The following is a 27073-nucleotide window of genomic DNA, read 5'->3' on the forward strand; positions in this document are numbered from 1 at the left end:
GCTGAGAAAGGGACTGGGGAATCTGTGTCCCTTTCTCTGTCTCAAAGGGAAGATGTCAGGGGTCTGTTAAGACCCCTGATATCTCACCAAAGCCCCCCAACAGGGCTGAAAAAATAAATAAAAAAACATGAAGAAAAAAACAAAAGAGAATTTATTGTAGAAAATAAAAAAAATTCAAGAAAAAACACACTGACACGCTTCACCCCCCCCCCCTCCTTTAAAAAAAGAGAGCATTTATAAATTTAAAAAAAAAAAAATACTGACACATGCTGCTGTCACATGAGATTAAAAAAAGTATCTGCGAGTAGTGGGGGGAAAAAAAGTATCGGTACTTGTACTCGGTCTTAAAAAAGTGGTATCGGCACAACCCTAGTAAGGTGTAATATATTACATTTTTGGGTTTAATATCAATTTAAGTGCTCCCGTGTGAGCGAGAAGTGCGCGTGCGCACACAAGGCTCTGGCAGTTAAAGGCCAACGAGCGGTCAGTGTGTTAATTCAGAGACAGTATGGCACCTCCATAGGAAAGGTTAAGCACTTTGATGCGAGGATCTTGTTTAGGTCTTTAGCTGGTAAGATAAATAGGTCACAGGATTATGTCTGCTCTGCTATTTCCGAGTTTCGATAGTCGGCCTCCTATTTTTGTTTAGCAGGATTAACTGTTTTGAAAAGCTTCCCTCCTTGCTTCCGTATAACAAAAGAAATGCTGCAGCCATCTGAAAGTTTGTTGTTTTTTCCCTACAGGTTCGACCAGAGATCATATAGACTTGTTTTAAAGCCGTACAATGGAGGGTGAAGAGGTTGCGTTTCTGCGGGCAGAGTTGGACCGCGTGTCTGCGGAGCTACAGGAGACAACGGAGGAGAAGTTCCAGGCGGCTCAGTATGGACTGGCTGTGTTGGAGCAGAATGCCGAGTTAAAGCACAATTACTCCGATCTGGATGCCGAGTGTGAGCAGCTGAGGATGGAGATGAGGCAGATGAAGGAGGTAGGAGCGGATTCCTGCCCTTTGTTGTACTTTGGTGTGTTTCTCTATAAGATGACAGGCGACAATTGTAGTAGTTGAATATTGCGTCCAAGGTGTTCTATTTTATTTTTTTCTTCCTCTGATACGACTTGCACCTACATTAAAGCGGTTCTCCACCCTAAAGTGGAGTCCCGCTGATCGGCACCCTCCCCCCCTCCGGTGTCACATTTGACACCTTTCAGGGGGGAGGGGGGTGCAGATACCTGTCTAAAGACAGGTATTTGCACCCACTTCCGGCCACACGCTACGGGCAAAAGACAGATTTTTCTGACTTCCCGTCTGTCGCCCGTTGTGTGCTGGGAACACTCGGCTCCCAGCACACAGCGTGTGAGCCAATCGGCGGGCGCAGCGCGACTCGCGCATGTGCCGTAGGGAACCGGGCAGTGAAGCCGCAGCGCTTCACTTCCTGGTTCCCTCAGCGTGCATGGCGGGGGGAGCAGCAGAGAGACGAGCGATCGCTCGTGCTCTGCTGCGATCAGCGCTGGACTCCAGGACAGGTAAGTGTCCTAATATTAAAAGTCAGCAGCTGCAGTATTTGTAGCTGCTGGCTTTTAATATTTTTTCCCCATGGCACATCCGCTTTAAGGCTTACTTGTAGGTGATTGCAATATCTCCTTAACCTACACGGTTAAGGAGATATTTACAGAAAATCGGGCACCAATGTCTACGGTGCTGGCGCACTGAGCGTGCCGGTCTTGAATGGGATAGTGCGGGGATCGTGCCAAAAAGTGCGCATGTGCAGGAGTGACGTCATCGCCGCTCCAGCCAGTCACAGCGCCAGAGCGGCCATACCTGGAAGTCACTCCGGGTATCATGGCAGTGGAGAGGAACGAGGATCGCTGTGGGGGCTCCAATCTAAGATAAGTAATTCATAATGAGCTAGTATGCTAGTCACAACCACTTTTAGTCAGGCTTTCATTGTCAAAGTAATTCTGATTTACAGATGTTTTCGGAAGATGCTGAGACTCTATAGTTAAGTGTTTTGTAAAGCTTGGATTTTGTTTTAAACAGACATTCTGTACGTACCTGCTCTGTGTAATGGTTTTGCACAGAGCAGCCTGAATACTCCTCTTGTGCCCCAGTAAGAAGCTGCTTTCCATGGGGGAACTTGCGCGTGCTCTATCCCCAGCTGGGCTGTTTGTGTCTATTCAGACACACAGTCTGACTGACCACAGCTGGATTCAATGCTCTCAGCCAAGCCTGTCAGAGCTGGTAGGGGAGCTGCTGCACAGTGCTGGACTGGGATTGAGGTCAGGTAAGTATTAATATTGGGTGGGTGCAGGGCAAGCCACTATTAAAGGAATTTTTACCTTAACCACATACATGTACATATACGTCGGTACTTTAAGATGGATATCTCGTAACGGCAGCAGCTGCTGCCACAACCAAGATATCCATCTTTTCTTTGAGCGGTCCTGTAAACGATAACGGTGGTCTCCGCGGCGCATTCGCCACAAGATCACCGTTATTGGCGGCGGGAGAAGGGCGCCCTCCGCTTACTGGAGCCGTCGGCGGAGGCAATCGGGTCCTGTCCCCTGCTCGGCTGGGATACGAGTGAGGGCAAGATGGTCCCCACCCGTCTCCATAGCAGGGCGGAAGCGACGTCAAATGACAATTTTTTTTTTTTTTTTTTTTTTTTAAGCGCCCAGTCTCGACTAGCTCGCACGCAGAAGCGAACGCATATGCCACCTCATCCCTTTTAAACCAAACGCATATTGATTACACAGGTTCTGTGGCTGATTAAGGTGGTAATTAAACTCGGTGCTTTATCTGCATTAAATTGGCCTCAGAAACTTTGTAATTCATGTGTTTTGGGTTTAAAATGGTGAGGTGGCAACCCTGCTCTCAAATGAACTGTCATGAAATGGCGGTCTACATCATATATATTTATCAGTCCCTGCTCTTTAGGAGCTTACAATCTGAGGTCCCTATCCCGCATGCGCACACACACTATTGCCTACCAGCATATCTTTGGAGTCTGGGAGGAAACCCACGCAGAACGTGCACACCCCATACAGATGGTCTCCTGGCTGTATTAGTGAATGTGTATTCGTGTTCCATGTCAATTCACTGTTCACACCACAATGCAGATTTTGTTTTTGTTTTTTTTTTTTTTTTAAATCTGCACAGGAAAAAAAGTTACAGGATGCATATTAACACACCAGAAAAAAATAAAAATGACACACACGACACCAGCATTATGGTGGGTGTGAACAGGGCACATAGAAAACAGTTGTGTTTTTTTTTTTTTTTTCCCTTGCTGAGACTAATGCAGAAATGCAGGTCACTGCACATGGTGTAAATTAGACGGGGGGGGGGGGGGGTGGAGGTGTTTCCTGTACTTGCCTGGAGTTTCTTGATACATGTGTGAACTAACACCTGCTAGTTTCGGTTAGTGAAAACCTTTTGGGCTCATCGGTTTCAGTTCTTAAACAAATAAGCCACATCCTGTAACTTTTTTAAATTGAATGTCTGTTTAAGAAAACATAAACGGAAGTAATATGGAGACAGATTATAGCTATAAGGGCTGATACCAAATCATTCTGGGTGTGTGTGTTTACATTTTTTTTTTTTTTTTTTTTTTGCAAACTACCTTGCTGCTTTTTAGGAGTATGTGGGTGATTTAAAGAGGAGTTCCACCCAAAAATGGAACTTCCTCTTAACCCACTCCTCTCCCCCTTACATGCCACGTTTGGCATGTAATTTTTTTTTGGGGGGGAGTGGGGGCTTCAGGAGAAGGGGACTTCCTGTCCCACTTCCTCCTTCTGCCGAGGGGCTGCAAAGGCGATTAAGCTTAATCACCTTTTGGCAGCCCCTCCCTGTAGGCGATCGCCTAGGACACGTCAGGTGTCCTAGGCGATCAAACAGCGCCGGGCCGCGCGCTCATGCGCAGTGCCGCTCGCGCATGCGCTGTGGGTGCCCGGCCGTGAAGCCGAAAGCTGTCACGGCCGGGTGCCCACAGTGACAATGAAGGCGGGGGAGGGGGGGAGAGGAGAGGAGCGGACCCCCGGCCGGCGCGTCGCTGGAGCAGGTAAGTGTCAGTTTATTAAAAGCCAGCAGCTACACTTTTTGTAGCTGCTGACTTTTAATAAACTTAAAAAATGGGTGGAAAACCCCTTTAATGCAATTTGTCTTAAAGGCCAGTGGGCTGAGTGGCTGAAAAAAAAATTATTCTTCCAACCACACAATTAAGGTGGGTAGAGGAATCCTCCCTGCTGAGACATTGGGGCTGATTTAATAAAACTGTAGTGCAAAATCTGGTGCGGCTGTGCATAGAAACCAATCGGCTTCTATTTTTTATTTTTTGTCAAGTTTAGTTGAACAAGCTGAAATCAGAAGCTGATTGGCTACTATGCAGAGCTTCAGATTCGAGTGCTCCAGGTTGTGTGTGTGTGTGTGTGTGTGTGTGTGTGTCACACTAGAGCGGCCTGATTCTGGCCAAAATGAGAATCTCTATTTTTTTTTTTCTTCTTAGAAATGAAGATCACGATTCTCACAGTGTGAAATCTTTTACATTTATACCAAAAAAAAGTGGACTAACTTTACTGGCTAATTTTTTTTCATTAAAGTAATTTTTTCCAAAAAAATTGCATTTAAAAAGACTGCTGCGCAAATACAGTGCAACATAAAATATTGCAACAACCGCCATTTTATTCTCCAGGGTCTCTACTAAAAAAATATATAATGTTTGGGGGTTCTAAGTAATTTTCTAGCAAAAGAAATGATTTTAACTTGAAAAGAGCTGTCAGAAAAAGGTTTGGTGTTTAAGTGGTTAAACGTTCCCTAATTTACATACAGAAGTTTATTCCTTTTTGATGTGATACAATGTTTAGACCTGACTTTCCACCGATTAAAGAATGTTTTCAAAACTTGGCAGGCTGCCCAGACTTTGACTTTTGGCTGAGAGCAGAGAGGAAATTCTTTTCATGTCAAAGATTGTGTCAAGAATTGCAACAGAAAAAGATCGCGATAACAATTCTTGACGATTAATCGTGCAGCTCTGTCACACTGATCAGTGGCTGCAGCCACCGATCGAGAGATTTTCAATCATGGTCCCCGGGAACACAGGCATGAACGATCGCCTTCTTCCAAGACCCGCACAATGCGCTCTCTTCCCTGGTCTCAGCAGCATCTTGGTGTTCATAACAAGTGGGGTGGCATTGCCTTGTTTGCTGTGTAGTCAAAACCCTCCCCATGTATTGCGTGTCTCTATACATAACCTAAATAAATAGGGAAGCAATACCCGACCTTTACTGGATATAATTTCACCTCATTGATTAGAGCGGTACTTTTTTTGTGTATTTTAAAAGTAATGGGCTATTCTGACTCGGTTTTTGTGTGTTAATCAGGCTTTAACAGAAGCTCAAAGCAGCTATAAAAGAACAGCAGCTGACGGAGAGAACCGAGAGGAAAATCTGCTGAAGGAATCCGCTTCCAGGGATGCCAAGCTAAACGCCAGGATTGATGACCTCCAGAATGAACTGAAGCAGATGAAGTCCTCTCTTGCCAACACCTCTGCAGATAATGAGCGTCTCACCCTAGTCATTCAGAACTTGAAGAAGGTAGGAGAATCGCCCTTGGCATGTTTCTGCATTTTGTAGTGGTTTGACTGCAGCCATTGCTGGGAAGGATACAAGCTTGTATAAGTGTAATACAACTATTCTTCTAAAACAATAATGGGATACAAGTATAATACAAGAATAGAATACAACACAAGTTAGTATTTTAAAGCGGGAGTTCACCCGAAAAACAATTTTTAACATTCGATTGAGGCTCATTTTGTCTAGGGGAATCGGGATTTAGTTTTTTTTTTTTAAATCGAAGCAGTACTTACCGTTTTTAGAGATGTTTTCCGCCGCTTCCGGGTATGGTCTTCGGGACTGGGCGTTCCTATTTGATTGGCTTCCGACGGTCGCATACATCGTGTCACGAGTAGCCGAAAGAAGCCGGACGTCGGTGCGGCTCTATACGGCGCCTGCGCACCGATGTTCGGCTACTTTCGGAAAATCGTGACGCGACGTATGCGACCGTCGGAAGCCTGTCAATCAATCAAATAGGAACGCCCATACCCGGAAGCGGGGGAGAAGATCTCTCTCTAAAAAAGTACTGCTTTGATTTAAAAAATAACACCCGATTCCCCTTGACAAAATGAGCCTCAATCTAATCTTAAAAATTAAGATTTTGGGTGAACCTCCACTTTAATAAAGCATTTTTAACAGAGAACATAATGGCCCTGGTGTTTTCTATGATAAGATTTATGAAATTCTGCTGCAACAAGGATCCACGCTACTTTTGACAGAATTGGTGTGTTTTATAGCTTTTGGAGGTGCTCAAAACTGAGACCTGTTATACATTTGAGAAGCATCACCTTAGGAACCACAAAGGATTTAACCACTTAAGGACCGCCTCCTGCACATATATGTTGGCAGAATGGCACGGCTGGGCACATGTACGTCCTGTACTAGTACCCAGCCGTGGGTGGCGCGCTCCCGCGACCCGGTCCGAAGCTCCGTGACCGCAGGACTCGCGGACCCGATCGCTGCTGGAGTCCCGCGATCAGTCCCCGGAGCGGAAGAACGGGGCGAGACGTGTGTAAACACTGCTTCCCCGTTCTTCACTGTGGCGGCAGCATCGATCGTGTCATCCCTTTTTATAGGGGGACACAATCAATGACGTGCTTTTTTGCTGTGAAAATGACAATGGTCCCAAAAATGTGTCAAAATTGTCCGAAGTGTCCGCCATAATGTCGCAGTCACGAAAAAAATCGCTGATCGCCGCCATTGGTAGTAAAAAAAAAAAAATAATGAATAAAAATGCAATAAAACTATCCCCTATTTTGTAAACGCTATAAATTTTGCACAAACCAATCGATAAACGCTTATTTTATATATTTCCGGGGGATATTTATTATAGTAAAAAATATTGAATTTTTTTCTCAAAATTGTCGCTCTATTTTTGTTTATAGCGCAAAAGAAAAAAACCGCAGAGGTGATCAAATACCACCAAAAGAAAGCTCTATTTGTGGGGGGAAAAAAAAGCACGCCAATTTTGTTTGGGAGCCACGTCGCACAACCGCACAATTGTCAGTTAAAGCGACGCAGTGCCGAATTCGCAAAAAGGGGCAAGGTTTTTTAGCTGCATTTTGGTCCAGGTCTTAAGTGGTTAAGAGTAGTTTGTAATTTAAATATGCCCACTCAGGTGGATGCAGCATCTCCACCTATAAGACTGAGTACCAAGTGATCAAACTTCTGATCCCTCAGTTCTTGGTCTTCAGTGAGCAGAGGAACGAGTGACTACTCTGCTGCTCCAGTGCTCACACGGGGTGGGAGCTTCCGGCTCTTAGTGGCTTGCTGAGAGCCAGCAATTGATCAGGAATCTAGGTAGAACCAGACTTTAAAGTCGAGATCTGTCCAGAGCCTGGACCGGCTCGGTGACATCAAAGCCCACTGTCGGCTGAAAACTTTGTGTTTGAGAGGGTGGGGAAGAGGATCCCTATTGGGGGGGGGGGGGGGGGGTTATTCCTGTCTTTGGGTAGATTAACCCTTACCATTGTCTCCAGTACAGGTGACTGCTTCTTACAGGATCACTCAGGTGGGGTTAAAACTAGGATTCACTAATCCATCTCTGGAGCGAGCAAGAGTGTGGTTATGTCACCCTCTAAGAGAAAGTCGCATCACAGCGGCAAAAAACAAAAAAAAAATTGGAGCAATAGAGGAGAGTTTGGTATAGATACTTGAATAGTCTTTTCTTCTCAGCATTGGGCTTTGTTTGCCAACACAGGAACAAGACACTTTGCCGTATGTGCTCCTTTCACACCAACGCACTGTTGAGCACCAAAAAAAGTAGGACAAGTAGCACTTCCCCGCAATACATTCTGGTGTGCTAGAACATGTTACAGCAAGCTGTTGTGAATGTTAATGGAGTACAGTCTGAAATGGGGGGAGTGTTTGCACAGCAAGCTGTAATGTTTGTTAAATCGCATTCCTGCGTGTGTGTGCTATGGTGTGAACGAGCCCTTGGCAGTATATATATTTTTTTTTTTGGGGGGGGGGGGGGGGGGGGTCTGAATTAGTCATGTTAAAAACAGTTGGTCCTGTGCAGTTTTATGAACCTTAATATAAGGAGGCTGTGCATAAAGCTGTAATGTAAGCTTACTTATACAGGAGCCTTGCAATGTTGATTCATTGCAGAGTACAATTACTGGCCTGTCTTGTGGAAGACTAGCCATAAAGGGCAGGGATCTCTCCGGCTGGCACGAAGCATAAAAGCCTTTCACATTCTGCATTCCCACCCTGTAGAGGCTTTTGTTATACATTTCTATGATCACACTTTTGCTGCACAATCCCCCTCTTTATGTGCCATCGTTTTGAAAGAAACGCAGCTACACGCTGTCCAGACTAGAACTGCCGACATGTAAGCCTTGTACCTTTTACAAAAGGCAATAAATTGTAATGCTTTGTGGCTTGGATAATCTGAGCTCATGAACTCTGGTACCAATTTTTTTTTTTTTTTTTTGCAATTAAGCTAAATGATCCCACTAAGAAAAGCAGAAATGCTCATTTTACATGCAAGGCAACGTTCTGCATTCAATGAAAGGCCTGATGGAAAGTCCAGAATGGCCTCTTCTGGTCTCACAAATACGTTGCGAGGATTTTTAGTAAACTCCATCATTGACTTGTAAGTAGAGCGCGGTGCACAGTGATGACGTCCTGGAGTAGAAGAGCGCGATGCACAGTGATGACGTCCTGGAGTAGAAGAACGCGGTGCACAATGATGACGTCCTGGAGTAGAAGAACGCGGTGCACAGTGATGACGTCCTGGAGTAGAAGAACGCGGTGCACAGTGATGACGTCCTGGAGTAGAAGAACGCGGTGCACAGTGATGACGTCCTGAAACTCCAGTCAACAGGAGCATCTCCAAACGCATTTCAGCGTGAAAGGATTTAATCACGGGGATTTCCAGCCTTGACCAGCTTATGTTTTGTAGATTGGATCATTGCATAAAACTCCCCCTTGCTAAGACTAAAAATTAACTGGATTTGATGGATGAAAGGAAGTTGTGCTGATTTCAGTCACCCAATCTACGTACAAGCAATTAACTTTAATTTTTTTTTTCTTGCACATGATTGGGTATTCTTTGCAATGTGAATATTCACTTTGTTTTGGCTCATTCACATAAATGAAAATGCCCTACTTTTTAAAGTCGACGTGCTTCATTTCTGGTTTTGACAAGCTCCCACTTTCGGTCGGATTAGATCAGCGGATCCACTGGATGTTCTCACCCCCCCACTGCCCACAGCCTTCTGGGACACATGACAAGATCAAGCACAGTTCAGTAGCCAGCTGTGAAGCCACAAGGCATCGCATCTGGCTACCCACAGTAAACATGCTAGAGCTGGAGACCCAAAGACCGGTCAGGAACCGGTTTGGGTTGTGGATAGACGAGTCCCTTTTAATCAAAATTAACAGATACATGCAGGTGTAGGCCACCTTGGCCTTTCAGCTTTGGTGAAACTACAAATCACTTCATGCCTCTGCCTCCAGGAGTCGTGATTGTCGGGATCTTGCAACGTCTCATGAAACTTGTAGTTTCACCACAGCTGCAGGGCCGAGGTTGCCTACCTCCTGGTGTGTGTGTGTGTGTGTCTCTTCAAACACGACGACCCACGTTTTTATTGTTCCCAGTAAAGAATACATTGTGCATTACGCACCTCGCCTTCTTTCTACGGCACAAGTGATTGCAGCAGTGAAGAGATGAAGATTCTGCTGAATTTTCTGGTTCTTGCCACATGTTAGTCATTTTCCTGCCTGGCCGTCCCTCCATTACAAGACACAGTAGGGACATGGAGGCCGGAGAATTGAACCACTGAGCCAAGTGGAGGAACCTGGAATCCGACACTCCTGGAAATGTCATTCTACAGCAGGGATATGCAATTAGCGGACCTCCAGAGACCTGCCTCTGGGTGTAATGCTTGTGGCTGTCAGAGTCTTGCTATGCCTCATGGGATTTGTAGTTCTGCAACAGCTGGAGGTCCACTAATTGCATATCCCTGTTCTACAGGATCTTTATCTGGCAGGATCTCTGAACTTCTGCAGGAACTGGCGGAGCAGACAATGAGTATTTAATGTGGTCTTTGCCAGGAACCTTTTTCTATTTCAGGTGATTGTGTGTGTGTGTGTGTGTGTGTGGTTTTTTTTTTTTATTGCCATTTTGAATGCGCGTTTTTTTTTTTTTTTTTTTTTTTTTTTTTTTTTTTATCATTCAAAATGGCAATTAATAAATAATAAAAAAAAAAACATTCAAAATGGTAAAAAAAAAATCAATCAACCTAGTTTCCTTTTTAAAGTTCTTCCAGTCAAGCAAAAATATTCCCTTAACGATTGTTTTGCTTTCTTTGTAGGAATGCCAAGCCATTGATAAGGAGAAGACACAGTACCGGGATGAAATAAAGCAATGCAAGTTCAGGGAAATGCAACATTTGCAAGACTTTTCCGAAATTGAAGAAGAAAATATTTCTCTTTTAAAACAAGTGTCTGTCTTAAGGGAAAACCAGGTAATTGTTGGGTTTATTTTCTCAACGTGTGTGTGTGTTTTCTTTCTCTTTTTCTCTTTCTCTTTCTCTTTTTTTTTTTTTTTCTTTTTTTTTTTCCCTCAAGAACCCATTTTTATAACTAGATAAGTCAAGAAAATCCTTAGTAAAGCTGTAGCAGACCTTCTTTTATGAAGTTATTTAAAGTAGAACTATGGTGGCGTAATGACATGTATGATGCACTCTGCCGCCCTCATTGGCAGTTATTTTTAGCTGCTTAATCCAGCTTCTAACAAATGCTGTGAAAATCAAACCGCCATTGCAACACCTAATTACTAATGCCTCATTTCCACTGAGCGGATCGGTTCGCTCTTTTGAGTGTTTCCATTATGAAACCGAACCATACTGCACCATTCTGGGTCCTGTTTCAGATGTGGGGTCATAGAAAATGGTATGGTTTGGTTAGGGTGGAGCTACAATACATTCCACTGATTGGCTGACACGCTAGGCATTTTTTCTAAACCCTGTATGGCCCCTGACGGTCCGACTTGCAGTGGAAACACTCACCTCAATAGACCGGACCATTCTGACCCTTCCAAACTGTACCGACCCGAACTGTTCCGCTCAGTGAAAATTAGGTGGTATTGATCCTGGGCCTTGTTTACATTAGGGGGGGCAGGTTTACATACTCACCTGAAATACATTCCCTGGGATCTTCTCAAAATGTTTAGAGCCAGTTCACAGATCTGGTGGTGATGCTGCCACCTCTCCTGTGTGTTTCTCATTTACGCTCCCTAAGGGGACCTGCCAAGTGTTTGGCATGCGGTTTCAGCATGATCCCGTTGACTTCATTGAGCACGTTTTTGAAAAGCAGATCTGCCTGCCACACACGACCTGCTGTACATTTTCTGCAAAGCATTGTGACTCTGACATATACACTCACCAGCCACTTTATTAGGTACTCCTTACTAGTACTGGGTTGGACCCCCCCCCCCCCGCCTTTTAGGACTGCATTGATTCTTGATGGCATAGATTCAATAAGATGTTGAATATCTCAGATTTTGGTCCACAGTGACATGATGGCATCACGCAGTTGCTGCAGATTTGTTGGCGGCACATCCATGATGCGAATCTCCAGTTCCACCACATTCCAAATGTGTTTTATTGGATGGAGATGTGGTGAGTGTGTAGGCCAGTGACCTTATTGTCCAGTGGTGAGATGATTTGAGATTTGTGACTTGGTGCATTATCCTGCTGGAAGGAGCCATCAGATGTGTACAGTGTGGTTTCAAAGGGATGGACATGGTCAGTAACACCACACAGGTTGTGGTGTTTAAACAATGCTCAATTGGTACCAAGGCACCCAAAGTGTGTCAAGAAAATATCCCCCCACACCATTGCACCACCACCAGTCTGTACCATTGATACAAGGCAGGACGGATCCATGCTTTCATTTTGTTTACACCAAATTCTGACCCCACCGTCTGAATGTCGCAGCTGAAATCGAGACTCCTCTGACCAGGCAATGTTTTCCCAATCATCTATTATCCAATTTTGGTGATCCTGTGCAAATTGTAGCCTCAGTTTCCTGTTCTTAGCTGACAGGAGTGGCAACCGGTGTGGTCTTTTGCTGCTGTAGCACATCTGCTTCAAGGTTTGATGTGTTGTGTTGTGTGTTCAGAGATGGTATTCTGAATACCTTGGGTGTAACGAGTGCTTATTTGAGTTTCTGTTGCCTTTCTATCATCTCAAACCAGTCTGCCAATTGTCCTCTGACATCAAGGCATTTTCCTCCACACAGCTGCCAATCACTGGATATTTTCTCTTTTTCGAATCATTCTCTGTAAATCCGAGAGGTTTTGTGTAATAATCCCAGTAGATTAGCAGTTTTAAAAAAAAAAAACGCTCAGACCAGGCCGTCTGGCACAAACAGCCATGCCATGTTCAAAGTCTCTTAAATCCCCTTTCTTCCCCATTCTTATGCTCGCTTTGGTCTTCGCCATGTCTAGATGCTCAATTTCATTGAGTTGCTGCCATGTGATTGGCTGATTAGCAATTTGTTGCCAAGCAATTGAACAGGTGTACCTAAATAAAGTGTCTGGTGAGTGTGTCAGCCCAAGCCGCTGTCATGTATATCCATTACTTTTCCACTAACTGTAACAGGCTAAGCTCTCCAACAAAAGGGACCATTCTATTTACAGGAAGTCCCTGTCTTGTCAAAATAATTAAACGGTCGTCAATTAACTAGCAGGGGCCCTTTAACTGCAGTGGATTGGATGACGATGCATACAGAGACCACTGACCTGCAGATTCTGGAGCTGGTGGTCCTCTCAATAAAAAAGCCGCACAGATAGGAATAGTGAGCCGAAACATTTAGGAACAATTATTCGTATAGCATTTTCTCACAACAATTGAAAAAAAAAAAACTTACACCATTAACTTTACAGGGCAAAAAGGAAGCTCATTTATGCAACTTTAGTATTTGGTTGTGTATTTTAAATTATTTGACAGTTTTCTGTCCTGCCACTTAAATAATGTGATCTCCGCCCTATTGATTGTTATGAGAAGGCCACACTCATGGTGGTCTCGAGGTATACATCTTTCCTATAGGAATGAATTGATCTGTGTACGCCCCTAACCCAGAGTGCTGCCCTCCTACCTGTCACTTAGCCTAAATTATATTTCCAGCTGAACACTAAAACAAGTCTTAAACCTTCCCTCTCCCCTCCTGCATAATCTGTGTTATAAAAGTTGTGTGTACTTTTTAATGTGCTTCAGTCCAGTCATGATTCACAGCTCAGGCTCTCCTGGGTGAGTCAACAGTGACTGCAGGGGCGAGGAACTAGCGCACAACAGATGGGTGACATCACTGTTCCTAGACATTGGTCAAGAGCCCCCCCCCCCCACAGTAGCCACTCACTAACATAGCGAATCACGTGTCCAGACCAGAATAAAAATATTTTTAAGCCAGGTAAGTGTTGGTCTGAAATTCCACTTTAACCACTTGTCACCCATTCCAAGTAAAAAAAAAAAATCTTGCATTTTTCTAGCAAAAAAACTTATCTCTTATCTCTTATCTCACCTTGGATTGCGAGCATGAGTTTTTCCGGAAGCATGCTTGTAAGCTAAAGCACTTGTATATCAATGCAAAGGAAATAATGAATAAATGGTCGTGGAACGAATCGTTTGAGTTTCCATAGGTCCTTCAGTTTATAGTCCATATACAAATTATAGCAATATGGTTACATTTAATCCAAGGTACAAATTTTACCAACTCTCATGGCTGATGACTAAAAGAGGCACATCTGAGTACGCAGGGATCCGTTGGTCACGCTGTCCACATCCACACCATCATCCTCACCGCCGGCTCAAACCGAGATCCGTTCGATTGGCTGCTTTACAAGGCAGTAAAACGGCTGGTAAACAAAACCGACTGAAACCAGAAATTCCTCCCACTATTCCTAGTGCATCCGATGCAACAGGTCACATTGGTCCCAGGCTCCCCAGTGGGTCGAGAGCTCGGGGGGCAAAGGTATGGCATGCAGCAGAGATCACATTTACATAAAGGCCTATCACCTGCTCAAAAACGATATTGTGTGTATATGTATGTGTGTGTGTGTGTATGTATGTGTATGTATGTATATATGTGTATGTGTGTGTATATGTATGTATGTATGTATATATATGTATGTATATATGTATGTGTATATATATATGTGTATATATATATATATATATATATATATATATATATATATATATATATATATAAAATTTTGCATTGTTTCTAGCAAAAAAAAAAATACTTGAAACAGTGATAAGTGGTTAAAGTGGAATTCCAGACCAACACTTACCTGGCTTAAAAATATTTTTATTCTGGTCTGGACACATGATTCGTTATGTTGGTGAGTGGCTACTGTAGGGGGAGGGAGAGCTCTTGACCAATGTCTAGGAACAGTGATGTCACCCATAGGCTCCTATGTCCCAGCTGTTGTGCCCTCTAGTTCCTCTCCCCTGCAGTCACTGTTGACTCACCCAGGAGAGCCTGAGCTGCGAATCATGACTGGACTGGAGCACATTAAAAATGGGGTAAGTACACACAACTTTTATAACACACTAGCTGAATACCCGGCGTTGCCCGGTCTTCCTATCTTAACCTTTTGGGGAGGAAAATCATAGTAATGTAAATATACCCATCTTTTATATAAGGGTGTAGGTAAGGGTTAATTTAACTGTCATATTTTTATTTGACATATAAGTAATATGTGTACCAGGTATTATTGAAATATCTCCAGGCGTACAGAAGTTATGTGGGAACATACATTTCCCATTGATTTGCATGGGACTTTAAACAAAAACCCCAACCCTCACAAATGGGGGTAGTTAAGGGATAAATGAACTATCCTATAGTTTAAGTGGACATATAAGTAACATGTGACCAAGTGTTATTGAAATATCTACAGCCGTTTGGAAGTTATGAAGTAACATGTATTTCCCATAGAGTTGATTGGGACTTTAAAGAAAAACCCCGACCATGGCAAATGGGGGTGGGTAAGGGTTAAACCACCTATCCTATGTTTGTTGCTGACATATAAGTAACATGTGTGCCAAGTTTCATGTTAATATCTTTAGCCGTTTGGACGTGATGCTGGAACATGCATACATACACACACTTGAGTTTTATATATATATATAGATATAGATTATGCAGGAGGGGAGAGGGAAGGTTTTTAAGACTGGTTTTAGTGACAGGTAGGAGGGCAGCACTCTGGGTTTGGGGAGTACCTTGTGACATGACGCTACTTGTATATCAAGACATTGCTTGTATATCAAGAAAAAATGTTTGCTTGTCTTGCAAAATGCTCTCAACCCAAGGTTTTACTGTAATTGGGTATAAAAGAAAAAGTTGACGCACATCTGTCCTTCTAGGAAATGCAATGTGATTGTTCCAACTGGAACATGTGACAGATTATCTTGGTCCTATATTTGGTTACAAAATGTCCTTCTCCCCCCACCCCACGCTTGAACATTTTTATTTTTCTGTTCCCTAAGGTGGACTATGAAGGCTTAAAACATGAATTGAAAAGAAGAGATGAAGAGATTGATATATTAAATGGACAATTGGATGAGCTGGTGCGGTTAAAAGACATAGCTGAGCGTCAGCTGGAGGAAGCTCTGGAGACCTTGAAAAGTGAGAGGGAACAAAAGAACGAGCTCCGAAGAGAACTGTCTGGGTACCTCAGTTATGACTCCATAGGAAACCTGCCGCTCAATCTGGAAGATCCAAACGAAGAAGATTTTGACAGCGGATACAAATCCAATGGAGACGTCTTGATGTCCACTCCACGTAACAGCGACATCTTTCATCCTGGACCCAAGCTGGCCTCCGATCTCTTCACTGAACTCAACCTGACCGAGATTCAGAAACTCAAGCAGCAGCTACTGCAGGTATTTTTTGACTTGACTTGCCTGTGTAAGAATGTTACCGGTTATGCTTACAAGTGGATTAGTGTTTTGAAGTTTTTGCTCATCTCGCAGGGTACCCTCCAAATTGGACTTTAGTTTTAGTTATTGGATTACAAGATGTGGTTATGTGATAAATGCTGCGTACATAGAGCTCTTTTTTTTTTATGAATAATGCCTAATAAACGTGCATAGTTTTATCTGATGTCTGTCACCATTATTCATGGTTGTATAATCCTAGCCATGCATGCATAGATGACTCTCCCCCCATCCCTAGGGTTGTCCCGATACCACTTTTTTAGGACCGAGTACAAGTACCGATTTTTTTTTTTTTTATTTTTTTTTTTAAATGCAGCCTTGTGTCCCTGGATGCAGCCATGTGTCCCCTAAGAGAAAGCAAAGTCCCGTCCTCCCCACCCGGCGACATCTAGTTGATCAGCGCTGGGGGGACACAACAGCTTTCATTTGAATATCTGTGTGTTCCCCGCCACGTAATGTATAGACACTCCCCCTCCTTGGGCCCAGGCACTTTGATAGACAGATCACCCGTCCAATCCTGGGACAGGTGATCTGTCTATGTTTCTGGGCAAGGGGAGTGTCTATACATGAGGCACGGCGGGGAACACACAGCTATTCAAATGAAAGCTGTTGTGTTCCCCCAGCGCTGATCAACTAGATGTCGCCGGGTGGGGAGGACGGGACTTTGCTTTGTCTTAGGGGACTAGGCGGCAGCAGCTCTCCTCCATACGAGGACTGCTCTGCTCCGCTCTCCACCCCCTCTAGAGAAACAAAGTATCGCGTCAGGCATCGGGAGCATTTGCGTGAGTACAAGTAATCGCGCAAATGCTCAGTATCGGTCCCGATACTAGTATCGGTATAGGGACAACCCTAATATAGAGGATTCTCCACTGCCACCTATTGCAGTCAACCAGCCACCAAAACCTGTGTCTGCTTGTATCCCTGAACAGTGATGGTTTCTCGGAGGAGGCTGGCAATTTTCTGCCTGACTAGTCTAGTCTACTTCTGCTTTTCAGTTGGTCATGTTTCGTGGTGCTGGCAGGGCCGCCCATGGCTTGAATTTCATTAGATTCTCCAGAAATGGCCAAAATCTGAGCCTTTTATGGCAAGCTTTAGAAGAGCTAAATTAGTTTTTGGTTTAGAGTAGGTGTAGCTAGCAGTAGTTGGTCACCCAGTTTTGACAGCTACCCAGCTACCACTTCTGCTCGTGCATCCTATTCAACTTGAGCAGAAGTTCTTGTCTCCGCCCCCTCTCTTCCTGAAATCATCTGGGACACGTCGCAGGTCCCAGAAGATTTCCCAGCCATTGAGGAAGCGCAGCGTGATGTGCAGCGTGCACCTGGCTGATGTCGCAAGCTGTCACAGCCGGGTGGCCACACTTGAAAATTGAGTGCACCCCTCACATTGTAAAGGTTCTATCTTTTTCATGTGACAACACTGAAGAAATGACACTTTGATACAATGTAAAGTAGTGAATGTACAGCTTGTACGGTGTACATTTGCTGTCCCCTCAAAATAACTCGACACACAGCCATTAATGTCTAAACTGCTGGCAACAAAAGTGAGTACACACCTAAGTGAAAATTTCCAAATTCGGTCCCAATTAGCCATTTTCCCTATTTGGTGTCATGTGACTCGGTGTTATAAGGTCTCGGGTGTGAATGGCGAGCAGGTGTGTTAAATTTGTGTTATCGCTCTCACTCTTACTGGTCACTGGAAGTTCAACACGGCAAAGAACTCTGAGGATCTGAAAAAAAGAATTGTTGCTCTACATAAAGATGGCCAACCTTGGTACCCCAGATGTTTTGGAACTACATTTCCCATGATGCTCAACTACACTGCAGAGTGCATGAGCATCTTGGGAAATCTAGTTCCAAAACATCTGGGGTGCCAAGGTTTGCCATCACTGGCCCTAAGCTATAAGAAGATTGGCAAGGCCCCTAAACTGACCTGCAGCACGGTGGCCAAGACCACAGTGGTTTAACAGGACATGTTCCTCTCAGAACAGGCTTCACCATGGTTGATCAAAAAAGAGCGCACATGCTCAGCATCATATCCAGAGGTTGTCTTTGGAAAATAGACGTATGAGTGCTGCAGGGGTTGAAGGAATAGGTGTGGGGGGGGGTCAGCCTGTCAGTGCGTCAGTGCTCAGACCATTAGCCACACACTGCATCATATTGGTCTGCATGGCGTCCAAAAGGAAGCCTCTTCTAAAGATGATGCATAAAGGCTGCACACAGTTTTCTGAAGACAAGCAGACTTAAGACATGGATTACTGGAACCATGTCCTGTGGTCTGAGACCAAGATAAACTTATTTGGTTCAGATGGTGTCAAGTGTGTGTGGCGGCAACCAGGTGAGGAGTACAAAGACAAGTGCAGGGCATTCAAGGCTAATGGATTTTGTAAGTCTTAAAGCGGGGGTTCACCCGTACATGACACTTTTTTCCCTTAGATTCCTGCTCGTTTTGTCTAGGGGAATCGGCTAGTTTTAATAAAATATGATCCGTACTTACCGTTTACGAGATGCATCTTCTCCGCCGCTTCCGGGTATGGGCTGCGGGACTGGGCGTTCCTATTTTGATTGACAGTCTTCCGAGAGGCTTCCGACGGTCGCATCCATCGCGTCACGATTTTCCGAAAGAAGCCGAATGTCGGTGCGCAGGCGCAGTATAGAGCCGCACCGACGTTCGGCTTCTTTCGGCTACTAGTGACGCGATGGATGCGACCGTCGGAAGCCTCTCGGAAGACTGTCAATCAAGAAGGAACGCCCAGTCCCGAAGACCCATACCCGGAAGAGACGGAGAAGATGCATCTCGAAAACGGTAAGTACGGCTCATATTTTAAAACAACTAGCCGATTCCCCTAGACAAAACAAGCATCCATCTAAGGGGAAAAGAGGAAAAAAAAACTTCATTGGGTGAACTCCCGTTTTAAAGCGGAGGTCCGCCCACTCCTGCAAAAATTAAAAGCCGGCAGCAGCTACACATACTGCAGCTACTGACTTTTAATAATGGCACATTATGCCTGTCCTGGAGTCCAGTTATGTTGGCACCGCAGCTGATGTTTCCATCAGCTGGCTGGTGCTGCCCCCTTTGCGGGTTAGGGAACCCAGATGCCTACTGCACATGCGCAAGTCACCGCTGTGCTCTCCTTCTGGCCGGGGGGTGGGGGGGGAGGAGGGAGACGAGCTGCTGATTAACTCGCCACAGCCCGGTTTCCCGGAAGTGTAGACATGATCCGTTCCCCATAAAGCCCATAAACCTTGGTGTTTTTTCACCTTATTGCATCCTATGTAGGGCCGCAACTAACGATGATTTTCGTAATCGATTAGCCGATTATTATTTCGATTAATCGGATAATGGCCTTTAAAAAAAAAAAAAATGCTTTAAAAAAAAAAATAATAATTTGGGCCAATTTGTTTGGCAGATTACAAAACACAAATTGCCGCAAAAACATTACATGCTTTTCTGCAGCTTCTCCATTGAAGTATATTGAACCCAAAAAAAAAAAAAAATAGCACCGTTTTGCGTTAAAAACTCCTTGCCCTTTTCAAAGTCACGGCAGCTGAAAAAATATCGTGAATGTGTCCCATAGTAAAACATGTAAATGAACTGTAGTGTGTTTCTGCAAAAAAACAGAGGTGTGACCCAGGCCTGAGATGTTTAGTAGCATATTGGGGTTAAAAAAAACAAAAATAAGTACAAAAAGAGCAAATCGCTACTTTAAGGGGTTAATTTTTTACTGTGGAAGTGAAAGTAATATTTACAGTAGCGATTTGCCTTTTTGAACCCCGTGTGTGTTTTTTTTTTTTTTTTTTTTTTTTTTTTTTTTACTGGCCGATTTAATCGATTTATGAAAATTGCAATCGATTAATTTCATAATCGATTATTTGTTTCGCGCCCTAATCCTATGCATTAAGGTGAAAAAAACACCTTGCTGTGTCTGGCCCCCGTATTGCTTGCCTGAGCCCCGAATTTCCGTGGGTGCAATCCCGTGTCGTTCTCTCCATGGCTGATCGGCTCCTCGTTGGATAGCTTGATGGCGGTACAGACATTTGCTACCGCTGCTGTCAATCAAATCCAACGGCCGAGTCATGCACTCGGTGGTTGTGCATGTCAGTGTATAACGTGGGAGTGCACCTGCAAAGTACCCCCCCCCCCCCCCCCCCCGAGAGAGCTTCCCGGAGGGGGTAAGCTCTTGCAGGGATGAGCCGTGATGGCCACCATGGGACCCCAGAAGAGGAGGATCGGGGCCACTCTGCAAAACAAACTGCACAGTGGAGGCAAGTGTGAGGCCATGGTATCACTTTACAACACCCCCCAAAAGGTGCCGTATGTGGCACTTGAGTGGGGGGGGGGGGACAAATGAGTCAAGTTCCACTTTTGGGTGGAACTCCGCTTTTAACTACTGTTGAAGTCAAAACTCAACACAGACATCTGTCGCATCTATCTGACATTTTATTTAGTTGACTGCAAGTGAGGGAAAAGTTCATAAAGAGGGGCACAGCAATAAACGCGTAAGAAAGTCCCCCTTTCATTGTGCCTGCACCTACTTGCCTCAGCCTTCGAAATCCTACAGTTGCAGCCAAATGCTGGGATGATCTGACGATCAGAATACCAACATATTTGAGGTGCTTGATCATTACTACTACCTGTGCATTCCTATTGTCCAGTGATTCCAATCATAGTGATGAATCTTTAGGAATGTTTGGGGGTTGGAGGCTAGTGACAAATGCCAACACTATCCAGAAATGTCAAAGCTTTGCAGAACAGCTCAGTTGGCTGTAAAAATAAGACTTGTAGGCCTCATGTACCCTGGATGTTTAGCCCCGGAGTATGGGGCTCTAATGTCTATATACAAAGAAAAAGAGCCGCTGCTCCAGGTGTATGATGATAACCTGAGGTAAACGCGTCTACGTGACCTTGTGTTGGTGTCATCACTTTGAACAATAAAATGCAATCCAGAATTCCTGGATGTGCAGACATTTCTTTTCTTATAGGGCTCTGATGTCTAGCTGCGGGTGGAGAGCACAAGTGTCCTGTCCAGCCCCACTGCCAACAGCTTGTCAAATTCTATGAGAGGATGGGTGGCTCTGGAGTTTAGCACAGGGCACAAATCTCCTGTCCAGCTCCGCTCCCTGCAGACTGTCATCCTCTATTAGAGGATTACACTTGCTACATGGTGCAACAATCGGAATGCACTTTTAGGGCAGTATGGGTCCAGGGATAAATGCCCAAAGCAAATACTTCCATAAATGTCGGTACCGTTGGGTGTGCCATCCAGCTGCAGCCGCTGTAAACCTTTCATGGAGTTTGACAGGCTGCTGGCAGCGGAGTTGGATGGGAGTTTGGTGCCCTCTGCTGAACTCAACAGCCCTATGTCCAGTGTATATGGGACCTTGGATGGAGTGGTGAAGTGTCTGATCCCCTGTTAAGTGTGTGGGTTTGTGGTGTTTTTTTTTTTATTTTATTTATTTTTTTCGAATTGCTGTATGTTTCATTTTCATTCATGCTGAAAGTGAAGGAAGATTCTTAAATTTTTAGTTATCACCAGAAAAGGAATAGAGGGGAAATCATCCAAAGAGGATAGATGTTCCGTGGAACAGCGGTCTATGTGGAAATTGCCCTTTTTCTTTTATAGAGATTTCTGATCACTGATGGGTCTATAGGGAGTTGAGGGAAATCCTCCCAATGGGACACAAGTTTTTTTTTTTTTTTTTTTTTTTTTTTACAGGTTTTAACTGTTCCTGCAAAATGGGGGGGGGGGGTGTTAAAGCTGAGTTCCACCCAAAAATTAAATTTCCACTTTTCGGAACTCTTCTCCTCCCCCAATCCCCCCCCCCCCCCCCTACGATGTCACATTTGGCAACTTTCAGGGGGGGGGGGGGTGCAGATACCCAGGTATTTGCACCCATTTCCAGGAATACGGTACTGCGGCAGCCATGCCTCTACCCACAGCCCCCACTGTCTTCTGGGAAACGCTTTTCCCAGGAGAGAGGGGGGAACCAGTGACGGTACGCCGCGCTACTCGCGCATGCGCAGTTGGGAACCGGGCAGTGAAGCCGCAACGCTTCACTTCCCGATTCCCTCACAGAGGATGGCAGCGGGTGCACCCGAGGGATGAGCGATCGCTCGTCAGCTGCCGACATGGCGGGCACCCTGGACAGGTAAGTGTACTTATTTTAAAAGTCGGCAGCTGCAGTATTTGTTGCTGCTGACTTTAAAAAAATAAAAATAAAATTTGGCGGAACCTCCGCTTTAAGCTTAAACTCCTAAAGCGAAATTCCACTCGCGTGTTTTTTTAAAGTCCGCAGCTACAGAAAGTATCGCTGCTGACTTTTTAATTAACGGCCACTCGCCTGTCCCAATGACGCTGCTGCCCAAAGCCTTGGTCCCCCCCCCCCTCTGCGGCGCTGGCAGCACTACTGTGGGCGCCCGGCTGTAACCTCTTGTGACTTCACAGCCGTCTGCGCATCTGTGAGTCGCACTGCACTTCCTGAACGGCTGGGCAATCTTCTGGGACCTGTAACATGTCCCAGAAGATTGCGGGTATGGAGGGGGCCGCCTAAGTGGGAGCTGAGTGCCCGTCAAAACTGGCCAAATGTGGCGTGTCGGACTCCATTTTTGAAGTTCCACCTTTTTGGGTGGAACTTGGCTTTTAACTTGTTTTTTTTTTATTTATTTATTTTTTTCAGGCATTGCTCCCTTCCCCCAACACATAAACCTGGCAGATCAGCCTGACTTGGACTTTTTAGACCATGGTACACCCATATAGTGTCAACATAGTTGGAACTGCAGGGCTGGAGTGTGAGGAATATGTACCTCTGGAAACTTCCTGGTTGTCTGTTTCCTGATCACCACAGTACTGGGAGATTTCTCACTGTGGTGACTAATCAAGGAGGTGTGATTACTGTGTGTAAAACAAAACTGGATTGGTACTGAGGAGTTTTAGACAAAGTATCACTGCCCTCTATTGGCTCACTGCCCTCTATTGGCTCACTGCCCTCTATTGGCTCACTGCCCTCTATTGGCTCACTGCCCTCTATTGGCTCACTGCCCTCTATTGGCTCACTGCCCTCTATTGGCTCACTGCCCTCTATTGGCTCACTGCCCTCTATTGGCTCACTGCCCTCTATTGGCTCTTGTACATCAGAGAACCAGGAAGTAACAGCAAAAACGGAACCAAACTGTAGGCACATTATATGATTGATTTTTATCTGTTTTTAATCATTTTTAAAAGGAATCGGTTAACTATTATGTCTCTATACCCTGTAAACAGTCAATTTTGAGGGCGTTTTAAGGGGTGGAATTGGGGGCAGGGTTGGGTGGGGCAACTGGTGGCAAAGTAACCTTTTGAGGCCTGGCTAGTAGCTCAGGACTTTGAAATTTAGAGCGTTGTTGTGGTGCTGCTTGTTGTTGTTGTTGTTGTGGTGCTGCTTGTTGTTGTTGTTGTTGTGGTGCTGCTTGTTGTTGTTGTTGTTGTGGTGCTGCTTGTTGTGTTGTTGTGGTGGTGGTGGTGGTGGTGGTGGTGCTTGTTGTTGTGGTGCTGCTGCTGCTTGTTGTTGTGGTGCTGCTGCTGCTTGTTGTTGTGGTGCTGCTGCTGCTTGTTGTTGTGGTGCTGCTGCTGCTTGTTGTTGTGGTGCTGCTGCTGCTTGTTGTTGTGGTGCTGCTTGTTGTTGTGGTGCTGCTTGTTGTTGTGGTGCTGCTTGTTGTTGTGGTGCTGCTTGTTGTTGTGGTGCTGCTTGTTGTTGTGGTGCTGCTTGTTGTTGTGGTGCTGCTTGTTGTTGTGGTGCTGCTGCTGCTTGTTGTTGTGGTGCTGCTGCTGCTTGTTGTTGTGGTGGTGCTGCTGCTGCTTGTTGTTGTGGTGCTGCTGCTGCTTGTTGTTGTGGTGCTGCTGCTGCTGCTTGTTGTTGTGGTGCTGCTGCTGCTTGTTGTTGTGGTGCTGCTGCTGCTTGTTGTTGTGGTGCTGCTGCTGCTTGTTGTTGTGGTGCTGCTGCTGCTTGTTGTTGTGGTGCTGCTGCTGCTTGTTGTTGTGGTGCTGCTGCTGCTTGTTGTTGTGGTGCTGCTGCTGCTTGTTGTTGTGGTGCTGCTGCTGCTTGTTGTTGTGGTGCTGCTGCTGCTTGTTGTTGTGGTGCTGCTGCTGCTTGTTGTTGTGGTGCTGCTTGTTGTTGTGGTGCTGCTTGTTGTTGTGGTGCTGCTTGTTGTTGTGGTGCTGCTTGTTGTTGTGGTGCTGCTTGTTGTTGTGGTGCTGCTTGTTGTTGTGGTGCTGCTTGTTGTTGTGGTGCTGCTTGTTGTTGTGGTGCTGCTTGTTGTTGTGGTGCTGCTTGTTGTTGTGGTGCTGCTTGTTGTTGTGGTGCTGCTTGTTGTTGTGGTGGTGGTGCTGCTTGTGGTGGTGGTGCTGCTTGTTGTTGTGGTGGTGGTGCTGCTTGTTGTTGTGGTGCTGGTGCTGCTTGTTGTTGTGGTGCTGGTGCTGCTTGTTGTTGTGGTGCTGCTTGTTGTTGTGGTGCTGCTTGTTGTTGTGGTGCTGCTTGTTGTTGTGGTGCTGCTTGTTGTTGTGGTGGTGCTGCTGCTTGTTGTTGTTGTGGTGGTGCTTGTTGTTGTGGTGGTGCTGCTGCTTGTTGTTGTTGTGGTGGTGGTTGTTGTGCACTGACTAAAGTTGGACATGCGCTGTACAATCTTCCTTAGATCTGCCAACAACTGTAGTGCAAGGGCCTGCCTGGCTGGATACATATTGAATGGATTGTTCATGTTTGCCTCCTATAAATTGTATCTTTGGGAAAATCTAATGGAGATTGTCAGATGGCATGGTGTATGGTCATCATAAGATCTGGGTGTCCGGTTGATGTGACTGCAATTGGCATTCATGGTAGTTAAATTATGCATGGCCAGTTGACATCTGAAGATGGGGAGTAAGCCTCGCATTGCTGGAAGGACGTACACTAAAGGGTATGAGGTGCTGCGCATACTTGCACATTATTGTGTGATCTCTAGGGGCCACTTGCTCATACAGATCCTCATTAAACGTTTAATAGAAACGGAATGAGTGGAACTTCAATTATCACATCTCTGAAATCCGATGAGCACGACGGACATGGGCCAGCTTGTATTAAGTTCCTTTTTTTAGTTCGTTGTTCTTTGTGGGTTGAGTTGTTGGGTCATTTGTTGGGTGTAGACACAATTCATGTGATGTGACTACCGTACCCTCTGCAGAAAATTACGACTTCCTCATTTATTCACCATAAACAGACCATGCCATTGTGGCTTCAAATGCACTCCGCATGTGACTGCTTTTTATGCCTGTTCTCTCGCCATCAGCCATGGAATCTCATGCGAGGTGTAGAATGTTGTTTATGGAGTCTTATGTGTTGTCGGCTCATAAACAGCTGACTGTACAGACTATATCAGCCACTTAGTAACTCGCTGCCGCTATCTTCAGTCTTGTCAGCAGCTTCTCTTTTTTTAGAGTCCCCTTTAGTGAGCCTCATTTATTATAATTTGATTAGAATTAGAATGTAGCATGTGCGGTTTTGTAATACAAGTAGAATACTTGGTGCACTTCTTGTAGACTGCTTTATTGCCAGGCCTAAAATATATCTCCCTCTTGTATGTAAACTACAAAGACAGACATGCTTGTTGGCTGCATATTAATAATACAACCCGAGGCCTCGCTCACACCCGAGTTTTGTGGAGTGTGTGTGTGTTCACGGATCGGATCATTTTTCAGATCGGCAAAAAAAAATCGTCCCCACTGTAATATACACATCTCCCCCCCCCCCCCCCCCAACTATAGTACCCCCTCGGTGCAGACACACCCCCCTTCCTCCTCTCAGTACAAGAGACCCCCCCCCTTCCTCCTCTCAGTACAAGAGACCCCCCCCTTCCTCCTCTCAGTACAAGAGACCCCCCCCCCTTCCTCCTCTCAGTACAAGAGACCCCCCCCCTTCCTCCTCTCAGTACAAGAGACCCCCCCCCCTTCCTCCTCTCAGTACAAGACCCCCCCCCCTTCCTCCTCTCAGTACAAGAGACCCCCCCCTTCCTCCTCTCAGTACAAGAGACCCCCCCCTTCCTCCTCTCAGTACAAGAGACCCCCCCCCTTCCTCCTCTCAGTACAAGAGACCCCCCCCCCCTTCCTCCTCTCAGTACAAGAGACCCCCCCCTTCCTCCTCTCAGTACAAGAGACCCCCCCCCTTCCTCCTCTCAGTACAAGAGACCCCCCCCCTTCCTCCTCTCAGTACAAGAGACCCCCCCCCTTCCTCCTCTCAGTACAAGAGACCCCCCCCCTTCCTCCTCTCAGTACAAGAGACCCCCCCCCCCCCCCCTCTCAGTACAAGAGACCCCCCCCCTTCCTCCTCTCAGTACAAGAGACCCCCCCCCCCTTCCTCCTCTCAGTACAAGAGACCCCCCCTTCCTCCTCTCAGTACAAGAGACCCCCCCCCCCTTCCTCCTCTCAGTACAAGAGAGACCCCCCCCCTTCCTCCTCTCAGTACAAGAGAGACCCCCCCCTTCCTCCTCTCAGTACAAGAGAGACCCCCCCCTTCCTCCTCTCAGTACAAGAGAGACCCCCCCCTTCCTCCTCTCAGTACGAGAGACCCCCCCCTTCCTCCTCTCAGTACAAGAGACCCCCCCCTTCCTCCTCTCAGTACAAGAGACCCCCCCCCTTCCTCCTCTCAGTACAAGAGACCCCCCCCCTTCCTCCTCTCAGTACAAGAGACCCCCCCCCTTCCTCCTCTCAGTACAAGAGACCCCCCCCCCTCCTCCTCTCAGTACAAGAGACCCCCCCCCTTCCTCCTCTCAGTACAAGAGACCCCCCCCCCCCTTCCTCCTCTCAGTACAAGAGACCCCCCCCCCCCCTCCTCCTCTCAGTACAAGAGACCCCCCCCCCTTCCTCCTCTCAGTACAAGAGAGACCCCCCCCTTCCTCCTCTCAGTACAAGAGAGACCCCCCCCTTCCTCCTCTCAGTACAAGAGAGACCCCCCCCTTCCTCCTCTCAGTACAAGAGAGACCCCCCCCTTCCTCCTCTCAGTACAAGAGAGACCCCC

The 27073-nt window shown here is 45.8% G+C and overlaps 1 protein-coding gene across 1 annotated transcript in view; it reads left to right on the plus strand.

The window, feature by feature from the left end:
* LOC120913201 (protein bicaudal D homolog 2-like) overlaps positions 1-27073 on the plus strand; it is a 75221-nt gene that overhangs the window by 9964 nt on the left and 38184 nt on the right. The window contains exons 2-5 of the mRNA XM_040322984.1: positions 744-985; positions 5374-5586; positions 10425-10577; positions 15606-16001. Of these exons, the coding sequence (XP_040178918.1) occupies positions 785-985; positions 5374-5586; positions 10425-10577; positions 15606-16001 (963 nt within the window). The 5' untranslated portion in view covers positions 744-784. The remainder of the gene's footprint in view (positions 1-743; positions 986-5373; positions 5587-10424; positions 10578-15605; positions 16002-27073) is intronic.

The sequence above is a fragment of the Rana temporaria genome, chromosome 9, assembly GCF_905171775.1.
Source record: "Rana temporaria chromosome 9, aRanTem1.1, whole genome shotgun sequence".
Taxonomy (NCBI): domain Eukaryota; kingdom Metazoa; phylum Chordata; class Amphibia; order Anura; family Ranidae; genus Rana; species Rana temporaria.